Source organism: Nerophis lumbriciformis, linkage group LG32 (assembly GCF_033978685.3).
Source record: "Nerophis lumbriciformis linkage group LG32, RoL_Nlum_v2.1, whole genome shotgun sequence".
In the NCBI taxonomy this organism is placed as follows: domain Eukaryota; kingdom Metazoa; phylum Chordata; class Actinopteri; order Syngnathiformes; family Syngnathidae; genus Nerophis; species Nerophis lumbriciformis.
This window is the reverse complement of record NC_084579.2, coordinates 29,391,287-29,415,288: the sequence shown is the minus strand read 5'-3', so window position 1 is coordinate 29,415,288 and position 24,002 is coordinate 29,391,287. Positions and strand designations below refer to the sequence as shown.

The following is a 24,002-nucleotide window of genomic DNA, read 5'->3' as shown; positions in this document are numbered from 1 at the left end:
TTGTGATGCCTTTAGTGACAATCTACAATGTAAATAGTCATGAAAATAAAGAAAACGCATTGAATGAGAAGGTGTGTCCAAACTTTTGGCCTGTACTGTATATATATAATATATTTATTTGTTTTTACATTTCAACCAATTAATTACTATTTTAATTGAATGTATTTAATTATTTGCCTGCTGAAAAGTGTCAATAAAACATATTCCTTCGTGAAGAGGCAGTGGCACCAATTATATACTGTTTTAAGTACTATTATCTAACTGTAGGGGCAGACAATAACGTCATAATCATTCTCCCAACATTGTTTTTTGTTCATTAAATTTGCCATAGCCTTCAAAGGATCAAACTACGGATTTGCCACTCGCATATTTAATCGGGTGTCAATTTAACGGCACATTAATTTAACTTTCTCAATCTGCGTGCGCCAATTTAAAATCCACATCAATTAGCATTTTAATGGCACACAAAGGTCTCTTTGCAGTGAGGCGCTAATTACCGTACAGCCTATGTTCAAATAAACCATGCGGGATGTGTGTCTATCGTCATGATTTTTTTTATATTATTTAAAAAGAGCTTAAATATTTGCTGGCATGTGGCTAAATAGACCGCACTACCCTAGCAGACGCACCAGAGTTCATTGTAAAAATACAGTATGTGATAATGTCATGACTAGAGATGTCCGATAATGGCTTTTTTGCCGATATCCGATATTCCGATATAGTCCAACTATTAATTACCGTTTCCGATATCAGCCGATCCCGATATATACAGTCGTGGAATGAACACATTATTATGCCTCATTTTGTTGTGATGCCCCGCTGGATGCATTAAACAATGTAACAAGGTTTTCCAAAATAAATCAACTCAAGTTATGGAAAAAAATGCCAACATGGCACTGCCATATTTATTATCGAAGTCACAAAGTGCGTTATTTTTTTTTTAACATGCCTCAAAACAGCAGCTTGGAATTTGGGACATGCTCTCCCTGAGAGAGCATGAGGAGGTTGAGGTGGGAGGGGTTGAGATGGGGTAGGTAGGGGGTAGCGGGGGTGTATATTGTAGCGTCCCGGAAGAGTTAGTGCTGCAAGGGGTTCTGGGTATTTGTTCTGTTGTGTTTATGTTGTGTTACGGTGCGAAATGTGTTTGTCATTCTTGTTTGGTGTGGGTTCACAGTGTGGTGCATATTTGTAACAGTGTTAAAATTGTTTATACGGCCACCCTCAGTGTGACCTGTATGGCTGTTGACCAAGTATGCGGGCATTCACTTGTGTGTGTGAAAAGCCTCATATATTATGTGACTGGGCCGGCACGCAAAGGCTGTGCCTTTAAGGTTTATTGGCGCTCTGTACTTCTCCCTACATCCGTGTACCACTCCGTACAGCGGCGTTTTAAAAAGTCATACATTTTACTTTTTGAAACCGATACCGATAATTTCCGATATCACATTTTAAAGCATGTATCGGCCGATATTATCGGCAGTCCGATATCTCTAGTCATGACCATGCAATACATAAAACAAAAAGATTTGGAGTATGTACAGTAGGGAAGGGATTTATATGGAACCAATTCTGGGTGGATCTCCCGTGAGAGGTTAAACATTTTGCCATGAAGTCTGCTGAAAATAATGAAAAGCGCCACTCTACATAGCAACTGACACTGTGGTCAAAGTTGGAATTGCCATTGAACACAATTAATGATATTCAACACTCTGTAGCGGCTAAAGTGGATAGTCTAACCCCCCCAATTTGTCACGTTTCATGTGTCAGGTAAACCGTTACGAATGGGGCAGTATGTATCCCCTTCCTACTGTACAATAAATGAATAGTGTATAGAAATACGGGCTTTACTTCAGTAAGAACAACATTGAGTTTGGCGTTAAAAGGTGGATGTGAGGGGGTTACCTGTGGCGACACGTCTCCACGCACTCTTTGCCGTCTCGAAACAGGCGGTCCTTGCAGGTCAGACACTCGTGACGGTGTTTTCCCACGCAGGACTGACATGTCGGGTGGCACGCTTCACATTTCTGACGCAACTCGTCGGCGTAGTAATCTGGCGGGCATTGATCCACGCAGGTGCCATCTGTCCCCACAAACGCACACACAGTGTGTTGATGTACACATGGGAATAGTTTGCACTTTCAACTGTAAAAATATGTTGTTTGTCAACATTTTTTTGGGCATGTTTTGTTGCATTTACATAAAATTACCACTAAAAAGCACCATATCAAATATAAGACGTCTTTTTATGTCTACCTACGTTTGATGGCACAATGGACCCTCGGACGCAAATGACAATATAACGGTACACACGGTAAATAGACCACCACAAAATACGTACACATTTTATCACCGGTTAGTGATAAACTGTGTGTCGCTGTCTTGCTAGCTACAACTTTAGCTTGACAACGAGTTTTAATCGGACTGTTTAGCAGGACAAGCTAATTATTGAGTGTAAAATGTTTTACTTTGCCATTACCAATGTATTTATTATTTGTTGGGTGAATAAAAACAAGCAAAGGGCCCCATGGGTCGAACTTTGTAAACCGAGCTAGCTAACAGCTAACTGCTAGCATAGTGATTTAGCAATGTCGTAAAAGTACACTTGGTGTGCTACTGTTAGTTTTGTCATGATATACTCGCTGGAGTGACACTAAATGCCCATTTTTATGTTCTCAAGTTGTCATCAATTGATCGTTATTAGCATTTAAACGATAACAAAAAAGGTGTTAAAATGTCCATAACTGCAAAAACTGAAATCTAAGTAAGATGAAATATCTCAAATAAGGGTGACATTTGCTTATTTTCTGTCTGATAAGATCATTCTTCTCACTAAGTAGATTTTATGTTAGAGTGTTTTACTTGTTTTAAGAGTTTTGGTCCTAAATGATCTCAGTAAGATATTACAGCTTGTTGCTGAGATTTGATGACCTATATTGAGTAAAACATGCTTGAAAATAGAATATCAACTGATGCAAAGCTGTGTCATCAACACTCACAAGTATAAAACTGCTTTTTCAAAGTAATCATTTCTTATTTCAAGCATGGGGAAAAAAATCATGACTGACACAATTTTGTCTCATAATTAAAACCATACTTGAGAGCTCCGATTTCGGGAGGTGGGGGGTAGAGGGTGGGGCGTGGTTATGAGGGGGGGGGGGAGTATATTGACAGCTAGAATTCACCAAGTCAAGTATTTCATACATACATTATATATATATATATATATATATATATATACATCCTGAAAATATGCAAACAAAACTGTGTTTGGATAATTGATACTTCAAACTTGCATAAATAAGTCTTAAGGAATATAACATAACTTGGCTTCTGAGAACTTCAAAATGTAATGAATAAAATGCTAAAGTTGTTGATAAACAAGCAATTATTTTAATAATTAAATATGGTCATTTTAAATGAATTATTATGATAATATAAAATTAATTATTTCAAATATGTTTATTTTAATTCTATGGCTGGATGTAATAAGGAGTCAGAAAAAATACAAAAAAAATACAATTAATTTCGATGTTTTTAGCAAAATATAGTAAAAATGTATTTAGTTTTTTTTTTGAAATTAATAAATATATGTATTTTTAGGTAAGATAAACATAATATTACAATTTGTCTCTAGTCTGGATGATTTAGTTCTTGTCACCTTATTGTGAAAAAAGGCTGTCCTCACTCAGGTCCGCATGGAGCTGGAGGGGGCGTGGCCCCCAGCTCCGGCTGAAAATCGGGAGATTTTCGGGAGAATATTTGTCCAGGGAGGTTTTCGGGAGAGGCGCTGAATTTCGGGAGTCTCCCGGAAAATTCGGGAGGGTTGGCAAGTATGATTAAAACTGATGACAGCCAAATGGACTTTGCTGTTTTATTTTCAATGAAACAATAGAAAATACGTACTCATATAGTACAGTTGTTATTAGTGAGAATATACTTATTTTAAGGTATTTTTGGGTTCATTGGGGTTAGCTAATTTTACTTGTTTTGGAAAGTCTTGACAAGCCAAATTTTCTTGTTCTATTGGCAGATAATTTTGCTTAGTTCATATAAAATACCCCTCATTTTTGTATTTTTTTTTCTTGTTTTTGAACACTGACTTTTTGCAGTGTACTGACAGAACCATCTTTAAAATGATGTGGTGGCCAGTACCAAAGAAAAAAACCCAACAAGTTGTGGACTACAAATGTCCCCAGTGCCGTATTTTGGACACCATTAATGTGAATTAAGCTAACTAGCTTAACATTTAGTTTGTGTTGTACGCTTGACTTCCATTTCAAGTAGAGATGTCTGATAATATCGGGCTGCCGATAATATCGGCCGATAAATCCTTTAAAATTTAATATCAGAAATGATCGGTATCGGTTTCAAAAAGTACAATTTATGACTTTTTAAAACGCCGCTGTGTACACGGACGTAGGGAGAAGTACAGAGCGCCAAAAAACCTTAAAGGCACTGCCTTTGCGTGCCGGGCCAAACACATAATACCTACGGCTTTTCACACACACAAGTGAATGCAAAGCATATTTGGTCAACAGTCATACAGGTCACACTGAGGGTGGCCGTATAAACAACTTTAACACTGTTACAAATATGCGCCACACCGTGAACCCACACCAAACAAGAATGACAAACACATTTCGGGAGAACATCCACACCGTAACACAACAGAACAAATACCCAGAACCCCTTGGAGCACTATCTCTTCCGGGACGCTAAAATATACACCCAGCGGGGCATCACAACAAAATTAGGCATAACAATGTGTTAATATATCGGTATCGGTTGATATCGGAATCGGTAATTAAGAGTTGGAAATAATCGGAATATCGGATATCGGCAAAAAAGCCATTATCGGACATCTCTAATTTCAAGTGATGTCTAAACTACAATGGAACACGCTTTATTGATTCTTGGAATATAATACTCTACATTAAATAATAATAAGTAAACAAAGATCCATGATCCACAGATTTGATGCAGTTCATGAACCTCAAGGAGAAAAAGAGGGAGGGGCTAATGCTCTGCTTTACAATGTCATAGGAAATGTGGAAAATTCATGTTTTCCCTCAAAGAACCACAGCTATCCTAAATGCTGGCAGCACTCATGCAGCCCTAGCCCATGACAATACTCTACTTCTAGTACTCTAAAGTTTACTTTCTGTAGGACTGTTCATTTGAAAATGTTTCTCACATCAAGAATGTCTCTTTTGCTCAAGGACCCACATTATTTTTTGTGTTTTATTAGTAAGAAAATGTCGACGGTGAAATAAAAGTTGGTCTGTTTATGTCATGTGTAGTATAGTAATATTGTTGACCAACAGCAACACAACTACTGCACAGCATTAAAACATACACACAGTAACTTCCTGTTCAGTACAAAGTAAGCGTCAAAATAAAAGCACGGCATTAATATCTGGATTATACCACAGCAACTAAAAAATACACACATCTACTGTATTTATATATCTTTTTTTAGATTGTTAGCCACCACATAATTTTTTTTAAATATTACAAGGGTTTTATTATTAAAAATGCCCACTTAAGTTGACGTTGACACAAACTTTGTGACCCCATTTGGCTTTTTCTATGAAAAACTGGTCATTTTATGACGTGTTATGGTATTGTTAACTAACGGCAACATAACTACTGCACAGCATTAAAGCGTCCACACAGTGACTTCCTGTTCAGTGCAAAGTAAGCGTCAAAATAAAAGCACAACGTAATACCTGGGTTATAACACAGCAACTAAAAAAAGCACACATGTATTTATATATTTTTTTTTTTCGCTCGTTAGCCACCACAAGAAATGTTTTAAATATTACAGGGTCTTATTATTACAAAAGTTTGTGTCGACGTCGACTTAAGTGGGCACTTAAGTCGACGTCGACACAAACTTTGTGACCCCATGGGGCTTTTTCTATGAAAAACTGGTCCGTTTATGACGTGTTATGATATTGTTAACCAGAGGTGGGACCAAGTCATTGCTTTGCAAGTCACAAGTAAGTCTCAAGTCTTTGCCCTCAAGTCTCGAGTCAAGTCCCGAGTCAAGACAGGCAAGTCCCGAGTCAAGTCCAAAGTCAAGACTGGAAAGTCTCAAGTCAAGTCCCAAGTCCTGCATTTTGAGTTTCGAGTCCTTTCAAGTCGTTTTAACCACAGACTCATATATTTACACAGATTGTGTATGCTTTTAAAACGCTGTATTTATTTATTAAAACAAGTGCATTTGAAATTGCAGGGAAAAAGATAGTGCTGACATTGCACTTCAAAATAGCACTATTAACCAGTCATTTTAAACATGTAACTCATTCCTTTACAGAATAAACACATTTGAAAAAACAAGTGCAACTGTACTTATTTGCACAAAAGTGTTAACATTGTATTTCCATGGCATATTGCATTGTAACTAGTTCCACAGTAGTTTATATCCTGTTCTTACCTTATCTCATTGATCTCATCTCATACTGTATGTGTGTTGTTGTGTGCGTACACTTAAAAACATAACAAATATATGAACATAACAATGAACAGAGTTGTACTTTTTAGATGTCAGGGCCCTATGCAATATGTACACATATTCTTAATATAGTATACATTTTAACTGACCTTTATTTGACTATGTTTGTCTTTTTATAGGTGGCTAAAATACGCGGTGCTGCTGACCGCCGTCTAACGTTACGTTACTGTGTGTGATACATTGACTAACGTAACTTTATGTGTACCCTGCTTAAAAAAAATCACTTGACAAAAAGTATGATTAAGGTAGCAACTGCAGTGGACGCAACATATTGCCGTGTTTGCAATGACATTATAACCATAGACATCTTATAAGTAGACGCAGCATTGGTTGCTGTGACGTGAGCAATTTGACCGCCATCTTGAAGTAGTGATGAGGAGTCGGCGAGCAGCCTGAACTGACAGTTGACAGGTAGAAAACAGGAATCGGGGGATTACTTTTCACTAGTAAGATTTAACATTAACGTACTATTGGTTGTATTTTATGAAAATAATATTACCACAGAGTTGAGAAGGAGCAAAGATCTGCAATATTTGTCTGTGAAAATCACAAAGAAATCTCCTGGGGGAGGATGACCACCCCTACAGGGGTTTGGTTTACAAACTTTCAGCCCCACCTAAAACAAAATTCACCAGCCGCCACTGATTATGATGCATTCTCATTTTAGGCAAAGTATAAGACAATACTTTCTTAACAGTATAATTGTAACCAGGAATAAGTCTTCAAGTAACAATATTCAAATACTAACATTGTTGGGTAAAATAGAATTTGGTTTTATTCTGAATCCAGTGAAACAGATTGGTGGTTTTAGCTGATATGAAGACTTTCAGGTGTTTATATATGTTTAAGTATTTGGCAGACTCTTTTATCCAAAGCGACTTACATAAAAAATACATAAAACAATCACTGCAAACATGATCATTTAAGGGAAGAATGTAATAGAAAATATCAATACAAAGTGTCAAGACAGAATAAACTCTCTGCTGCTGAAGCAACAGAGATACAGTCTATAGGTCCCTAAGATATATAGATATCTAATGTATTCATGCATTGTTTATGTAGGATATACGCATGTATATAAAACCTAATCATATTCTTTCTTCAATTTAAAAATACCTTACCGTTTTTTTCCCCCTTCTCTGAGATTATATTCCCAGTTTTGATCTCGGACGTCTGGTCACTTATAGCGTATAAGAATATTACATTACTGTTAAGCAAACTATGAATAATAAAACACGCCAAAACATGTGTCTGTTATCATAGCTACACGTATGACAAAAAATGGGGTGAAAATCAGTGGTATTCAGTGAGGTAAGATGAATGAAATGCGCTGACAGTTCATTGCTCCTGCCAAATGAATTGCACTGAGTGGAGCGGATCACCACTCCAAGATGGCGGCCACGCGTCTCGTCCGCGCCAGTAGGCAGTAGCGCTCCATGCTGCGTCTACTTATAAGATGTCTATGGTTATAACGTTAGCAGTGAGTTTGCAGCCTCACTGATTTAACTACACAGCAAATTAAAGTCACGTTACTTAGCCAATAAACGTTATCTTACATTCAAAACTTACCCTTCTTTGTGCAACTTCAATGTCGAACAAAGTTGGAAGTTGTTGCGTCTCCGTCTGTAATATTCGAACTGCGTGATTTGCATACGGCAATTCGTTTTTATACCCAAACGAAACCAACTTTGGCATCATTGTTTCTCACTGGCACGTTGTTTGACAACTCTTGTTCATTGGTTGTACTATTTGATTGGATGAATGCTGCGTGATGAAAACAACGTAGATCTAATTTGATTGGCTGTTGTACTGAGAGCACACCAGCTGACAGGAACAACACGCTGATCGACACAGACGAAGAAAATGAAAGATACGGAGTGCTCCTAAATAACTTTTTAATTGTTGGGTTTTGGGGAAAGTAGCAAGTCATGTCAAGTCAAAAGGCTCAAGTCCAAGTGAAGTTACAAGTCATTGATGTTAAAGTCTAAGTCGAGTTGCAAGTCTTTTAACATTTTGTCAAGTCGAGTCTAAAGTCATCAAATTCATGACTCGAGTCCAAGTCATGTGACTCGAGTCCACACCTCTGTTGTTAACTAACAGCAACATAACTACTGCACAGCATTAAAACGTACACACAGTGACTTCCTGTTCAGTGCAAAGTAAGCGTCAAAATAAAAGCACAAAGTAATACTTGGATTATAACACAGCAACTAAAAGAAAACACATGTATTTATATATATATGTTTTTAGATTGTTAGCCACCATAATAAATATTTTAAGTGTTACAGGGTTTTACTATTAAAAATGCCCATTTAAGTCGACGTTGACACAAACTTTGTGACCCCATAGGGCTTTTTCTATGAAACACTGGTCCGTTTATTACGTGCATAAAAAAATACCATAATATTGTTAACTAACAGCAACACAACTACTGCACAGCATTAAAACATACACACAGTGACTTCCTGTTCAGTGCAGAAGTAAGCTTCAGAAAAAAAGCACAGCACCAATACCTGGATTGTACCGCGGCAACTACAACATACATACAGATATTTATCATTTTTTTCAGATTGTTAGCCACTGCAAGAAAGATTTGTAATATATTGCGGTCAGTACTGCGTTTTTATCTGTTAAAAAGCCGTACATACATGACGTTTTACTCTCTTACATGAATTTGAAAGATGAGACTCACTGAGTAGGAGATGTCTCAGCTTGCAGCTCAAGCAGTGGCTCTTCTCAGGACCCGAGCAGCGCTGGCAGTATTTGTGACAAGGAAGGCATCCTCCGTGCGTGTCGGGATACTGTTGCGGCGAACACTCGTCGGCCAACAGCACGCAGCGGCCTCTGCCCTCTTCCTCCTCCTCCTCCTCCAGCCGGTGGTCCTCTCTGCAGCTGGAGCAGGAGGCGGCCAAGGGGCCCACGCAGGTAAGGCAGGAGGCGTCACAGTCTAAAAATGAATGACATTAACGTGTGTGTATATACAGTATCTCCAACTGAAGTAGTAGTGTCAGAATAATTGTGTCTAAGTTATCACAAAACTTTGTGTTACGTTGAGTTCAGCTCGCCCTGCTAGAGGACAAAAGCTGTCTTTGATCCTACCAAGCAGTAGGCTTGTAAAACTCCACTGTGTAGGATGGGAAGCAACATGAAGGTGTTCTGTTTCTTTGATGTATTGTAATCCACAGAAATATTTTGTCTTGACCCGAGAGATACAAAGCGGAGAGGAAGCAGGACCTGACTCCCCTCCAGGATGGCTGTTTACGACCCCCTTCCCTTAGAAACAGCTGTTGCCATGTAATCAGGGAAAGTCCAAATAAAAGAGGAGGCGTACAATCTTTCGTCAGAGCGTGGTGACACTGTACAAGGGTACAGGTGTACGCGTTTCTCCTCACTGAGCCAAATTAAATTCCGTCTCTGTTTGATTCCTTGCTTCTTTGTCTTGTTTAATAGATGCCATCAGTGTTTGAACCTGACAAGTAGCGTCTGCATGTTGCAGTGTTTTTTAAACGTTCTGCCGCTGACAACTGCAGCATGACAAAAGATGTTGGCGTCGCCTGCAACGATTTCTGCGGAGAACCACAATCCCCGCCCTCGCCGTGTTTCTTCTGTTTCGGGAACAACAAAACCAGAAGAGTATCTTTCTCCAGGCGACTCTGTGCCGTTTCCAGCGTTTGACAGCTGCCTGTCTGAGGAGCGTCGCTATTTTAGTCTGAGCCCAAAAAAAAAAAAAATATTCAGCACGCTCGGAGAGAAAAGTTCTTAATGTAGAATAAAAAATTAGACACAAGTAAATTGGGTTTCCACTTTGAGTGTTTTTTTTTTCTTTCATAACTTTTTCAGCTCGAGACCTGAATTAGAAATGGAGTTTCTCCTCAGGACCAAAACTTAGTAAAATACATGATTTATTATCTGATATCTGTCGAGGGTTTCACATATCCTCGTGAGAACCAGTCTCCTCAGCAGTGCTAGAATCTATCAAACCAGGGGTGTCCAAACTTTTACTGAAAATGAAAAATTGTGGAGGGCCACTTTGATACATTTTGTACAGGGGGATTCATACGACCCCATTCGTCGCGGTTTACCTGACACATAAAACGTGAAGAATTGGTGCACTATCCACTTTAGCCAACAGACGGCAGTAGATTCCAACTTTGACCACAGCGTCAGTTGCTGTGTAGGGTGTCGCTTTCCATCATTTTCAGGAGACTGCATTGCAAAATGATTACACCCCCCTCACGAGTGATCTGCTATCGTACAGGGCCATATGAATCCCTTCCCTACAGTATACTAAAACAATTTCAATGTACATTAGAACATGCTATGCTATTTAAAAAAATATTATCCTAGCTTTTGTATTTTAGGTAACAAAGTGAATTGTTGTTTGTGTTATATGTACAATACAGGCCAAAAGTTTGGACACACCTTCTCATTTCAATGCGTTTTCTATATTTTCATGACTATTTACATTGTAGATTGTCACTGAAGGCATCAAAATTATGACACCTGGGAAGTGAAAACCCTTTCAAGTGACTACCTCTTGAAGCTCATCGAGAGAATGCCAAGAGTGTGCAAAAAAGTAATCAGATCAATCTATTTTGAAGAAACTAGGATTTAAAATTTGTTTTCAGTTATTTCACCTTTTTTTGTTAAGTACATAACTCCACATAGTTTTGATGCCTTCAGTGACAATCTACAATGTAAATAGTCATGAAAATAAAGAAAATGCATTGAATGAGAAGGTGTGTTCTAACTTTTGGCCTGTACTGTATGTCCTCCCATCCATCCATTTTCTACTGCTTGTCCCTTTCAGAGCTCATCGCAGGGCCAACACAGATAGACAGACAACATTCACACACTAGGGCCAATTTAGTGTTGCCAATCAACCTATCCCCAGGTGCCTGTCTAATATAACATAATTTAATATACCTCATTCATAATGAATTATGAATTAGGAAAAATAGCTGCAGGCCGAAATGGCTCTCACACTACACTTTGCAAACCATTAAATGTACCATGTATTAGGTTATGATATTCATGAGATTATGTCCAAAATGTACCTATATCTTGCTAACTATTGTGAGAGACACTTTGGACATAATTATACAGGATTGGTATGTGTCCATATCATAGTTTGTTTGAAGTGATATACAGTAATATCTTAAATGGCTGTATATTTGGTATTTTGTTTGTATTTTGTATTTCTCATTTCATATTAATGTATCTGTGCTCAATTAGTTTGCTCTACTTTTACGTTGGGTGTCGTAAAGTAGCAGAAACTGCCGTAAAAGGGACTATGTTGTTTTGTAGGTCAAGCAGGGCATCATGCAGCAACAGTTTTCCGGACTGTGTCTGAACATGCCCGATTGTGCCCCATTGCGTTAATGATGTGTTTGTGATGACGTCATAACATTTTTTTTGCTATTCTTGTCAATCATCACAGGATCCTGTATTTTTTTCATACTTTGGATCGGCATGAGCCTGTTAATGTTATTGTTGTGTGACGCAGGAACATTCGATTGGAGAAGATCACGCGTCAGCAACATTATGCCCTGCTGAGCAAACGGCAGAGGAACGTTAGTTGCCATTACAACTATCTAGACCGGGCGTCGGCAACCCGCGGCTCTAGAGCGCCGCCCTAGTGGCTCTCTGGAGCTTTTTCAAAAATGTTTCCATCCATCAATCCATTTTCTGAGAGAAAATATATATTTTTTGTTCTAATATGATTTCTGTAGGAAGACAAACAACACAAACCTCCCCAATTGTTAGAAATCACACTGTTTCTATTAAAAATGCTTCAGTGATTAGAGACTATTTGGCGAGCGCCGTTTTGTCTTACTAATTTTGGCTGTCCTTGAACTCACCGTAGTTTGTTTGCATGTACAACTTTCTCCGACTTTCTAAGACGTGTTTTATGCCACCCCTTTTTTGTCTCATTTTGTCCACCAAACGTTTAATGTTGTGCGTGTATGCACAAAGGTGAGTTTTGTTGATGTTATTGACTTGTTGGAGTGCTAATCGGGCATATTTGGTCACTGCATTATTGCAAGCTAATCAATGCTAACATGCTATTTAGGCTAGCTGTATGTACATATTGTATCATTATGCCTTGTGTGTAGGTATATTTGAGCTAATTTATTTTTCTTTAAATCCTCTTAATTCAATTAATAGTTGCATGGCTCATGACACATTATCTGTATGTAATATTGGCTGCATTTCTGATAGTTGTTTGTGTGCCATGTTGTTCCAGACCACAGCAAACATTACCCAGCTTGCAAAGCTTGTAATAAATCTATTAAAAGAAAACAGCCTGCCGTTTCCTTTAACTTGGACACACACATGTATACCTTTGGCATTTCTAAGCCAGTCATTTCTGTGACGACCGGGGCGCATTGTGATGCGGGGTTCGTTCTCTCAGGAATGCAGACGGGCGTCAGACACAGCGTGCAGGTAAGAAAGTATTTATTTAATAATAACTTATACTGGAAAAAAGAAAAGGGTGCTCATAGCACATAAGGCAAAAACTAAAAGAGCTAGCATGGGAGCTAGAAGGTAACAAAAAAGGAGTTTAGCGTGGAAGCTAACAGGTACAGAGCCGGAACAAAAGTCGTCAACTGTTGCACGAAAACAAACTACGAAGCCAGAACGAATGACAGGGAGGACAGACTTAAATAATAATGTCAGTGATGACAAACAGGTGCGTGTCGGGAACAAACGCGGCAGGTGAAAATAATAAGCAGCCATGGCAACAAACTCAGGTGTACAAAACAGGTACTCAAGGAGTCCAAAACTAACCAAAAACACAAGTATCTTGAAAACGTAAACAAAAAATATGATCCGGGCAGCGGATCATTACAATTTCCAGGCGTTATCTCACCCTCTGAGAAGCCTCCATGTTACTAATGATTTCGAATGTTGTAAAAATGTGTAGAATAAATATTACATTTCAACATTTCTGTCAACAAAGATTTGCGTCACATTTTGATAGTCGGCCAATATAGCTAATATAGACACTTACATCATGTGTTGCCTTCATTATAATGATTCAAGGGCGCGGCCACCGCTGCTGCTCACTGCTCTCCTCACCTCCCAGGGGGTGATAAAGGGTGATCATTGGTACTTTAACTTTAACTTAATAACACTTCTAATTTTTTGCGGCTCCAGACAGTTTTTTTTTTTGTATTTTTGGTCCAATTTGGCTCTTTCAACATTTTGTGTTGCCGACCCCTGATCTAGACCAAGAATGCTAAAAGTAGGGCTCGCTGGCCAAATTTGGCCCATCGTGTCATTTAGTTTGGCCTGCCAAAGGATGGCTACCAAATTTTAAATATATTCATACTGACCTCTTTCAAGCAGCACAGTCATTAATGACATTTGCGCAAGAATACACTGTAAAAAAAAAAGTCAGTAAATTTTACTGTAAAAACTTGGCAGCTTAGACACCAGAACTTTATCGTAAAATTATCAGTGGTACCATTTTTCCAATTACAGGGATGTGGTGTAAAAACAAGGAAGATAGATTTTGCTTAAAAAAAAAAAAAAAAAAATGTAGCTTAGTTGTCAGAATTTTGCGGTGAAAATAACAGTTTTTCAATTTATAGTAATGCACTGTAAAAACAAGGGTTATAGATTTTACGTTAAAAAATTGGCAGCTCAGTCACCTGAATTTGAACGTAAAAACAACAGTGGTGCAGTTTTTTTTAATTTACAGCAATTTGGTGTAAAACTCACCGTAAATTATTTGGTAAAAGTCTGGTGACTGAGCTGCCAGTTTGTTTGTTTTTTATCGTAAAAAACATAGCTATTTTTTTTCTTTGAATTTGAGATCCCTGCTCTACGGTAAAGTTGTGACTTTTTGATGCTCTTTGGAAAAGGAAAAACTTGGTCGGCATGCTTCGCCCATGTCCTAAAATGAAAACATAAACACATCGAAATTTAGCAATACTCCATGTGTCTAATGCAGGGGTCCCCAAACTCTGGCCCAAGGGCCAAATAAGGCCAGCCAGCATCCAAAATCCGTCCCGCGGGAAGTCTCAAGTTTTTTTTCTAAATTTGTCCGATCGCTTCCATGTTAGCTACCACTCTTTGTTAATAATGTCTATTTTCTGCTGGATCTACTCTCTATTTTATGCTGCCCTTTTTTTTGCTGCAGCTGTTACATATATGTGTACATATATGTTACTGTAATACTGTACGTCAGGGGTGTCCAACTCATTTTAGCTCAGGGGCCGCATATTTGTTTTGTTCAGATTGTTTTCTTTGTCTTAGTTTGGCCAAAAATAGAACAAACACATCAAAAAAATAATACAATAAAAGTATATAAAAAAATACCCGGCAGCGGTAAAGTTTAGATCAGGGGTCCCCAAACTACGGCCCGCGGGCCGAACACTGCCCGCCAGCGTCCAAAATCCGGCCCGCGGGAAGTCTCAATTTTTTTTAAATTTGTCCTTTCTAATCTATTTTCTACAGCTTGTTACTCTCGGTGTCTCCTAGCCGCTCAGGCAAATCATATTGTCTAAAAATAAATTTTATCATCGATAACATGACATCATCGCGATTGTGCCGCAGTGTTGGGCCAGCATGCGGCAAGTGCACACTCTTTTAGTCAATCAGTGCGTGAGGAATATATATATATATACATAGATATCGGTGACGTGCAGTCAGGGGAGGCAGGTGAGGCGGGGCCTCACGTGCCCTCATGGAAAGAAAAAAAAAAAAAAAAAAAAAAAAAAAAAATTAAATTGTTATATGTATCCAGTGATTATACTATAAAGTTATTTTCCATTTAACTTCACCAGTTTTAGATTATTTTGTATTCAAAATCGCTGAATTTTCACTTTTGCCGTTCAAATACTGAGAAGAGACTTGCGGTGAGTCAGCAGCCAGTTGTGCCTCACCATGGATTGCGCAATGACTCGGCTAACTGCTGCCTGCTGTGCAGTGAGACCGTATTGCTATATGAATTATATTATACATTTCCATAGTTTAGTTAGCTGAGGTATATAATGTACAGTGTATTTTGTCAACAACTGTATGTGTGTAACGTATTTCTTGTGCTGAGCAATCATAAAACTGCTGCGAAGACGCACTGTGTGAGGCTCGAAGTAATCCCGCCTCCTGGTGGTAGAGGGCGGTAGTGATCTCAGGGAGCATTTCTGCGACTACTCGGCTGCAGAAGAAGTGACAACAAGCAGCAACAGTTAGCAGCGATCGATTATTTTTTCCTCTTGCCTGGGCTTTTAACATGGAGGATTACATATCTAAAATAAAACAGTTTTCTAAACTGGACTTTCAATCGAAGCAGGAGGTAATACTTAAAGGAAGATCTCCATCGAGACAGAGAGACTTTTAAAACTGAAGAAAGATAAGGAAGACTTCTATAAACAAGTTATCGATGCTTTTGTTCAAAAGGAGCTGCGCATGGACTTCATTTATAAGTAAAGGTAAGACCATAATAACATTTTTTTTATTAAATGTGCTTTTTTGTGTGCTACAGTTTGTATGTGTAAAGTTAAAGTTAAGTTAAAGTACCAATGATTGTCACACACACACTAGGTGTGGTGACATTTGTCCTCTGCATTTGACCCATCCCCTTGCTCACCCCCTGGGAGGTGAGGGGAGCAGTGGGCAGCATGGCCCCGCGCCCGGGAATCATTTTTGGTGATTTAACCCCCAATTCCAACCCTTGATGCTGAGTGCCAAGCAGGGAAGATTGCTGGTATGAGCTTTTAAACATAACCCGTTAACTGCTGCCAATCAAATGGTGAATAAGATACTCTTTAGGGTTCATATGTTTGTAAATCTGACTGTCATGAAGTCAGTGCCTCACCAGCCATCAACCTCACTGCACGTCACTGATAGATATACACACACACACACACACACACACACACACACACACACACACACACACACACACACACACACACACACACACACACACACACACACACACACACACACACACACACACACACACACACAGTCAAAACGTTTCGGGACCCCTGGTCTAATGGTGTCTGGGTAAAGTTTGAAAGCGATGCGATGATATATTGAGGAGGAACTATTTACAGAACAAAACCTGGAAATGGCAAAAACGTACATAAAAGGCAGTTGCATGTTGACTGAATTTGATACACGTTTTATTTACAGCGGTATGAAGCTAAATTCCTCACTAGTGCTGCTGTTTCACTTTGGCTTTTGCAGGCCAAACATTAAGGGCACCGCTGATCTCAACTTTAATGACATCCACACAATTTCCCTTTGTTTGTGCTACAGGATGCATATCTTTTTTTGTCTTTTGCAAGATGTGTTTTGATTTGTAACTGTCATGTGATTAGTGCAGCTATCAAATGTAATCGGATAGGGCTGTGAATCTTTGGGCAACACCCGATTCTATTAATTTCTTGGGGGTAACGATTCGATTCAGAATCGATTCTGAATTCAAAATCAATACTTTTTTAATTACTTTGGGTGCCAGTTCTATTATTAACTACATTCCTCTATAAAATAGATAACAGTTCATATAAATGTATATATAACTTAAAATAATCTTGGTTTTGTTTAATAAAATGCAACCCAAATATAAAAAAAAGTCACATACAAATAAGGCAATCTTTTCTAAAGTAAATCTGTACAGAAGATATCGGCATATACAGTACATCAACAATATGATTTGCCTGAGTGGCTGGACAGGATAAATGATACATACATACAAGAATCGCTATACATTCGAAAAATATATATATATTTTTCCAACCCTGTAATAAGTAAGATTATGCATCTGTATATCCAGGTCAGTGGTGTCAGTAGGCATGGGTACCAAATTTGCTACTTTTATATTTTGTCAGTCCCACTGATTACTGAATAGCATAAAATCTAACGGTACCCCATTTCGATATGTTTGTTGCACCTGACATCAAGTCCGGTTGCACACTCGGCAGGCAAACGTATTTGTAGCGGACTGCAATTTTCCATGCCAACAAAGCAAGCGTGCCTGATAAAAAGTGCTCAAAAGTAAGGCCCCACTTTTCATAATGTACTAGCTCGATGCTAATTTATTTTGGCATACACATGCTACTGATTAGCATTAGCGATTTTACATGGCGATTTCAACACTTTCAACTTTAGTAATCAAATCTACAATTAAGATGTACATTGGAAATAAACAGCAGATGTGTAATAAGTACAAAACTTATATCAGGGGTGTCAGTTATGGCGGCTCTCAGAGGGACGCTTATAACATTGAATGATATGTTATTTTAAAAAGCCTCATGATATTATTACACAATTGATATATATTTTTTTACGTCCACTAAAAAAATATGTATAATTTACAGTAAAAAAAAAGTTGACAGATCCGTTGTCAAAAATGTACAGTAAAATATGTATATTTATATACATTTTTTTTTTTTTACAGTACATGAATGAAAAAATTTAAAAACAGTACCACAGTTTTTCCTGTAAAATCTACTGTTATTTTTGTGTTACTATAAGTAGAAAATTGATACTGCAGTTTTGTTTTTACTTACGGTAAAATTTTAGCCACTGAGCTACCTTGTATGTTTGGAACGTAATATTAGATGAAATTTTAAATATATGAAATTGCTTGCAGTACATGTATTTTTTCTGTCAAAATGGAAAGTTGAATACATTTAGTAAGAAAAGACGCAAAATAATTCCAGGCTTTCACGGGCCACATACAATTATGTGGCACGCCAGATCTGGGCCCCGGGCCTGGAGTTTGGCACCTGTGACTTCCAGGGTAAACACTTTATAGGACTCAACGAAAGAAGAGACTGGCACGTTCATCAAGGACGTCACTGCTGGACTCTGGAAAGAGGTTCTGCAGCCTCCGTAGCAGAACCTTCAGGTTCAATAACAGCTTCTTCCCTCAGGCCATAAGACTCTTGAACGCATCATAATAATCCCCTCAATTTCCCCCCAAAAACGGATTAACTCGCTGGACTATAAAGACAATATAACATACATCCGTAAACGTGCACCTTATTGCTCTTTTATCCTGCACTACAACAAGCTAATGCAACAAAATGTCGTTCTTATCTGTTCTGTAAAGTTCAAATTTGAATGACAATAAAGGAAGTCTAAGTCTAAGTCTAAGTCTCACTGGCAAAGACTACTTCCGGACTACGGAAACTGAAATGAATGCATACTTGCAAATGAGATTCAGATTTAAAAAAAATCAAGATAAAACAACTAGACAGCACAGTTATCATTATCAGCTCACTATTAAATGTTCAATTTAAAACTTTTGAGATTTCGTTATCAAACAAATGAACATTTATTAACACATGAACACACACAAAAGTACAAAAAATCAGCACCGTTGAGTACCGGTCTCGATTCTCTGGTACTGGTTCAAACGGGAAAGGGACCAGTCCCTATGTGCGAGTGAGTGACAGGAAGCAAAGCTCTGCCTTTCTTGGGGAAAAGTCACTTTGGTCTTCTGCTGGTTTGCATGTGTAAATCTTTAGATCTCAAATAAAAGATTATATATTTTCAGACTTGTTCCTAGGTGTCTTATATTTGGCTCAATAGTTAATCTTATTAATGTGTGTCGAACACCGTTCTTTAAACAGTGCAATGTACAGTGAGTGCCATGCTCGATAAGTGATAATAGAACAAAACCACAACAATTGTTATTGGTAAATCGAGAGGATTGTACCGATTACCCAGGAGGGTTGACTCAAAAACACATTTGCAGAGAAAATATGTGCATACTTAGTGTAATAATAACACATTTTACAGTGGCAATCAGCGACCCGAGAAAATTGTACGCACAGAATGATGGATTTCATGATCATTACCTTTACATTCTCCTGTCACGGCGTCCATGAAGGTCTGAGAAGGACACACAGGCACACACGCTCCATTGTACAGTATCGCCCCGGGGTCGACGCAAGCATCGCAGTCGTTATCGTTGGGACCGTCACACAAATCACAGTCGGCATGGCAGCGCAAACACTCCCGTCTCTCGTCATCGCCGAAGAAGCTGTCGGGGCACTCGGTCATACACAGGCCTTCGTGGAGGAAATGATACTCCTCACAGGCTGCGAGGAAACCATTTAGTGAGGGGAAAAAAATTGTGGAAAAAGAAGAGAAACCGTTGGATTTCATACCTGTGCACTCCCCAAGGGGGCTGCACTCGTCACAGGCTGCGGGGCAATAATGGCACTCGTGGAGCCGGACTGTGAGACCCGGAGGACACTGGTCCACACACTGGTTATTGTGTAGCAGCAGAGGTTCCTCGCAGCTCAGGCAGTAGGTGGCGTTCTTCCCGCAGGACGCACAACCTGCCGTGCAACTTCGACACACCTGGCCAGCAGGATAACCCCTGAGGAGATCAACACGTACAGGGCTGGGTGATATATCGAGTTTGTAAGATATATCGATATATATCTAAACAAGATAATAAGCGGTAGAAAATGGTTGGATGGATGGGTTAAAATGACCAAACGCCGCTTATTTGTTGTGTTCTTTCCCACAACAACAATAACACACAAGCAAAAATGGAGTCTGACTGTACCAGCAGCAGCGTGCCAGTGACCAACTAGTAAGTAAAACGCAAACTTCTGCATACCTGCCAACAACTACGTGTCACGTGCGGGTCGCATCTTTATGCGGGGTCGTTCTCCCAGGAATGCAGAACGGACAACTCCGGACGACAGCGTGAGGTAGGAGATGATTTATTTATCATAAATCACAGCTTAAACCAAAAACAGGAAACAAGCAAAAGGAAAGCGTGCCGTTTGCACGAGAAGCTAAATAACCAAAACTTAACACAGGAAACAAGGAATACCCAACGTAACTGTTGCATTCGCAAACAAGGAAACCAGACTGAGCGTGGCGAGCAAGGTGAATAAAAAGCTCTCTGATTAGTGGTTGACAGTAGCTGAGCGTAGGACCACTAACCAGAGGCAGGTGTACCCAATTAATCCCCATGGTGACCAAAATAAACCCAGGAGTGCACAAACAGGAACTAAGGGAGTCCAAACTAACAGAACATAACAAAAACATGATACGGACCAAGGATCATGACACTACGGTTTTCCTGTAATGAGTACGGTTTTTGATAATCCATTCCAGTTTACGACTGCAGAGGTAAAAAATACGGATTTCAAATTAAAAATTATTAACTTAAAAATCAAAGCTACGTAGCTTAACTACATTTCCCAGTAGCTTGGCAGTAGCTTCGCTACTTTTTAAACAAGTCGGGATTTGCGTTGCTTAGCTATTTTTGGACCCAATTAGCGGTTAGCTAAGCTACATGCTACAAAAGAAGAGAGAGGGAGAAGAGAAAGAGAATTGGACCAGTGCAACTCCACGGGCAGGGGACAAAATATACGGGAAAGATCAATCATTGGTTGGTTTACATATAAGAAAATCCATGATTGATTGGTTGGTTTACTATGATGAGCCACGATTGGTTAAGAGTAGAGCAAAACATTACGGACAGGCCAATCAAAGTCAAGATAGGGCGGGTCATTGAACCAGGAAGGGAAATCACAACACATATCCCAAATGACGACGAGAGAGTAGGAGAAGAGAAAAGAGAATATTCAAGCGAAATGTACGCCGAAGTGAAGAAGATCATAACCGCACAATTAAGTAAAGTCACTTACTGTGCCCTGATCACTTCTAGTCGGACCACAGAACCGAAATAGTCGACTGGGAATTAAAAAGTACCTGCCTGCAAATATATTTTTTATCTGAGTTCGATACATGTTGTATTATTTGCACAATTTTCACTATGTAAAAGCACTTTGAGTCACTAGAAAAAAGCGCTGTATATTTAAAAAAAAAACTATGTATTTATTTTATGTAGAAATAATATTTTTCTATTTTATTTATGTTATGTAATTCTGTACTACTTAAACCCATCTTGACTAACTGGGTTAATAAAAGTGCCACTGACTGTTTACAGAACAGTTGACATTCAGTTCAATTTCAGTGAATATCGCTCAAAAATTAATATCTTTACATGTACACATTCACCGAAAATTAAATCGAGATATATATCGAATATCGAGTTTAAGCAAAAATATATCGAGATATACTTTTTCATCTATATATCACCCAGCCCTATCAACACCTAAGACTTATTGGCACTGACACGTGTACTTTTATATTCTTATCACCGAGACCCAGAACATCAAAGCACAAACCTTTTGAAATATGAACTGACGTACCAAAACATGCTGGCTAGCACCGTAAAGTTAGTCAATTTAGTACTTTTTGTGTGATCCTCTCCAATTTTAATTGACTCCTCCTTGGACCATACCCCACCCCTCAAAAAAGTTGCGTAAGAATGTCTTAACAAACTAAAAATACGATATGGATCCACACCAAATTTTCTAATGTTTTCTTTTGCCAAAGACCCAACCTTCAATAAATTTGAGAGAAAATGAACTTGGTAGTTTCTGTGTGACCTGCTTCAAATTTCAAGTGATTCTTCTTTGGCCTATGCACCGCCCCTCAATAAAATTGCGTACAAATCAATACACTCACTAACAAATTATCATTTGGATCCACACCAAATTTTACAAGATTTTTATTTGACCTATACGCTCTGCTCCTAAAAACAGTTAAAAATGTTCAAGTACTTTTCCAGTGACTGACTAAAAATTTTAAGCGATTCATATCTGGACCATCCCCCACTCCTTTCACAAAGTTAGATACACATTGAAGAACCAGCTAAGAAACTTGTTTGAATCTGCACCAAATGTTACGCATTTTTGAATTGACCAAAGCTCACTTAAAATTGGTCAAGTAGTTTTTGAGGGATCAGCTGCAAATTTTTAAAAGGAAAACTTGGACCATGCCCCACCTGTCTACAAGGATAAGTAAGAAAAACAAAACGATTAACTCTCTAACAAATTATGATATGAATCCACACCAAATTTGTCATTGGCCAATGAGCCAAACCCGAATAAAGTTACGTGAAAGTTAGTTTTTAGTTTTTGTATGACCTACTCCAAATTTCAAGGGATTCTTCCTCAGCCTATGCCCTACCCCTCAACAAAATTACCTAGCTAAAAAAAATCATCATTTAAATCCACAACAAATTTTACGCATTTTTTTTATTTAACCCATGTGTCCCACCACTCAACAAAGTTACAATTGGTCAAGTAGTTTTTGAGTGACTAGCTCCAAGGTTTAAGCATTCATTATCATACAACGTCCCCCCCTTTCACAAAATAACATAAAAATGTATTAACTAGCTAACAAATTATGATTTGGATCCACATCAAACTTTTACACACATTTTCCTTGGTCTACCTCTTAATAAAGTTACGATAAATCAGTTTAGTAGTTTTTACGTGACCCACTCCACATTTCCAGTCATTTTTCCTTGGACTATGCCCCACCTTTTAATTAAGTTGCGTAACTACTGTCGCTAACAAATTATCATTTGGATCCAACCAAAACAAAATTTTACGCAATTAAATTTTGCCCCACCCTCAACAAAATTATGAGAACATTTGTAGTTTTTTAATTGACTAGCTCTAAATTTCAGGCCATGCCCCAGCCTTTCACAAAGTTATGTAAAAAGCGATGAACGAGCTAGGAAAATTTAATTTGAATCCACACCAAATTTAAAGATTTTTTTTTTAAATTGGTCGAGTAGTTTTTGAGTGACTACCTCCACATTTTTGTGTATTCATCCTCGGACCATGCCCCACCCTTTCACAAAGTTATGTAAAAATAAATTAACTGGCTAAGAAACATATATTAATCTACACCAAATTTTTAAAACATTTTTATTTGCCTAAGTCCAGTGAAAATGGGTCAAGTAGTTTTTGAGTGACCAGCTCCAAATTTTAAAGGACGCTTTGAACCAAGTCCTAACCGTCTACAAGGATCAGTAAAAACTGAATAACAGAGTACATACAGTACAGGCCAAAAGTTTGGACACATCTTCTCATTCACAACACAACTGATGGTCCCAACCCCATTGATAAAGCAAGAAATTCCACTAGTCAACCCTGATAAGGCACACCTGTGAAGTGAAAGCCATTTCAGGTTACTACCTCCTGAAGCTCATCGAGAGAATGCCAAGAGTGTGCAAAGCAGTAATCAGAGCAAAGGGTGGCTATTTTGAAGAAACTAAAATATAAACCATGTTTTCAGTTATTTCACCTTTTTTTGTTAAGTACATAACTCCACATGTGTTCATTCGTAGTTTTGATGTCTTCAGTGACAATCTACAATGTAAATAGTCATGAAAATAAAGAAAACGCATTGAATGAGAAGGTGTGTCCGGACTTTTGGCCTGTACTGTATGTGCAAATGTGTACGAGTATGACAAATAAAGCTCCTTGAATAACAAATCATTGCTTAAAGCACAAAATGGAACAAAATCACACCATATAAGAAAATCTTTAAAAACATATGCTGCAATTTCGTCTGTGACCGAACTTATAAAATATTTAATATGGTGCTAATGGGGTACGGTCGCAAAAGTGAA

The 24,002-nt window shown here is 38.4% G+C and overlaps 1 protein-coding gene across 1 annotated transcript in view; it reads right to left on the bottom strand.

Annotated features, from left to right (window-relative positions):
* Positions 1–24,002, bottom strand: part of pcsk5a (proprotein convertase subtilisin/kexin type 5a) — a 112,918-nt gene that overhangs the window by 22,643 nt on the left and 66,273 nt on the right. Inside the window, exons 32-35 of the mRNA XM_061927289.2 lie at positions 19,654–19,868; positions 19,342–19,584; positions 9,210–9,464; positions 1,903–2,080 (exon numbers count right to left, since the gene is read on the bottom strand). Of these exons, the coding sequence (XP_061783273.2) occupies positions 1,903–2,080; positions 9,210–9,464; positions 19,342–19,584; positions 19,654–19,868 (891 nt within the window). The remainder of the gene's footprint in view (positions 1–1,902; positions 2,081–9,209; positions 9,465–19,341; positions 19,585–19,653; positions 19,869–24,002) is intronic.